Raw genomic sequence first — 2,273 nt, 5'->3', positions numbered from 1 at the left:
GTTAATCCAATAATTGATCCCGATATATTATCATTCTATAGTGAGATTCTCTTTTCGAATACGAGAATACTATCTCCATCACAAGCAATTATCTTGCCTGATGATGAGATCATTACACGAGATTGAACAAGGTAAAGCACCCTATCACCCCCATCATTCAGTCTAGTTGTTAGAGGGAATGACGTCACTCTTCTCATCTTCACTTCATTCCCACTCATCACCTGATCAATCAGACACGTCTTCCACTCATCATCCGATGTCACGACGTAGAGGTCGTCTGTTATAGGATCAACACTGACATTCAAGATGTCATCATTGTGGGGGATTTCCCTTTGACCACCCTGTCTGTCTATGATTAGTACTCTCTCATCAGGAGGGTCAGATTGAGCGATAGTGTGACCTGATGATAGCACACCTAGCATCACTACATCCTCTTTACATGTTATGGTATTTACGATCTTACTCTTAGCTGGGTTGATGACGTATATCTTAGACTGATCACACTCAATAGCGGTGATCATCCCATCACGGTCAACAGCTACATCCACCCATGAGATATCGTCCGTTGTGTTTCTTGGTATTGTGACGTCATTAATGCGCATCCATTGTCTGTCATACACACTGATGCATCCAGTCAAACTGTCCCCTTTACAACCGTCACACCATCGACCACATACTATCATGTTATCATTCAGTAATGCACAGGATCTTACCCATGATGTATCAGTACCTGTTCTCACTCTCTGGATGTGTTTAGTGTTCATATCTAACATGTATGTATGCAGGCTACCTGAGACTCTGTCAGTGATGATCACGTTACATTCATCTATGCATCCCACAATACATGGGCGTGTCATTTTATCTTTGACATTGATTGTATCACTAAGCATCCACTCGCCATCATACCCACCAATCCTACCATCATACTTCTCTCTCCCAACACCCTTCACAAACCTCACACCTGATATTCTATCAGTGATTTGTTTCACATCATTCTTATAAAGTGGTTTCTTTAGTTTATCACTCACTGACATGTTCACACTATGGCCATCTTTAACAATGTTTTTATCGTCTTCTAGTACTGTATCTATGGTCTGTATTGCATTCTCTATTGTTTTTGTTTCATCCTGTAATGATTTCATCAACTCTCTGATCTTCCTATCCTTCTCTTTAACAATGTTATCAATGTCTCTATGAAGACCAATCTTCTTATTGTCCATGTGTCTTTGTCTAATCTGTGCATTTGTATGGATTAATTCAAGTTGTTTCTCTCTCTCTTTATTTTTTGTTCGAATCTTCTCATTAATCTTCATAATCTCTTCTTGAAGTTCTTGATTCTCATCATCAAATTCTTGGTTGATTTTGTCAGCCTCCATCTTCTCCTTGACTTTATCTATGCTAATTGCATCCTCGATTATCGAATTAACTTCATCTTTCAAAGCTTGTAGATGGGAGTCTGTGTCTTTCGTGCATTGGTCAATTTTATCTTCATAAAGACGACCTTCTTTCAATTTGTCCCTCCCTTTTTCTTTTAGAACTGTTAGTCTCGCCCCATTGTCGTTTATTGCATCATTTATATCTTGTTGCTCGCAATTACGCCGGTGTTTGACCATAGCGCATGAATAACACAATGGAACACCATGACTTTTACAATATAATTTTACCTTTTCATCATGCTCTTCACAATAAATATTTGGTACACCTCTTTTAACTCTTGCGACGCATCCTTCTTTAGAGGCGCAGTCATCACAGAGTCTCTTCTTCTCCTCCACGTAGTACGTCACATCTGTGATTGATTGACACTCCTTTCCTTCACATTGTTGGTCTGGGTTGAAGTTAGTTGCCATGGTGATCAGTCTAGTGATCTAAGGAATATCATAGAAACAAAAATCAAGAGAAAGAATGGGAGAAGAAGAGAGAGAGATAGAGAGAGAGAATGGGGAGGGGGAGAGAGGGGAGAGAACAGATGGATTATTAAGAGAGATGTCAGGTCAGAGGGTCGGGTAAGACGGGCACACATTAATACGTATGACAAAATTAGACAGCTAAAGGGAACACATGAGTATTGCAGACCCCCATTCACTCACGTGTTATATCATAGCTCATCAAAAAATCATTCCCTCGATAGATTTTCCTTTAATTCAATGACATTAGTCACAATTAACAGTACATTAAGACTTGATATGTTAATCAGGTACTTGCCCAGCTCAATCAAAAGTTAAATGACCTGAAAAAAAAACACACAACCTTCATCCACACACAAACATACATAC

At 39.2% G+C, this 2,273-nt stretch overlaps 1 protein-coding gene across 1 annotated transcript; it reads right to left on the bottom strand.

Moving 5' to 3' along the window:
* Positions 1-1,862, bottom strand: LOC121417506. The gene has a single exon (XM_041611228.1). It carries the CDS (start codon positions 1,845-1,847, stop codon positions 36-38), a length of 1,812 nt encoding a protein of 603 aa, XP_041467162.1. The 5' UTR covers positions 1,848-1,862; the 3' UTR covers positions 1-35.
* Positions 1,863-2,273: the final 411 nt, after the last annotated feature.

This window comes from Lytechinus variegatus, chromosome 6 (genome assembly GCF_018143015.1).
Source record: "Lytechinus variegatus isolate NC3 chromosome 6, Lvar_3.0, whole genome shotgun sequence".
NCBI lineage: Eukaryota > Metazoa > Echinodermata > Echinoidea > Temnopleuroida > Toxopneustidae > Lytechinus > Lytechinus variegatus.
Note: the sequence above shows the minus strand (reverse complement) of the source record. Positions and strands in the feature narration are given on the sequence as shown.

Bases quoted from the DNA above. Each gene is read 5' to 3' on its own strand.
- LOC121417506 (XM_041611228.1), bottom strand. From the start codon at position 1,847: ATGGCAACTAACTTCAACCCAGACCAACAATGTGAAGGAAAGGAGTGT.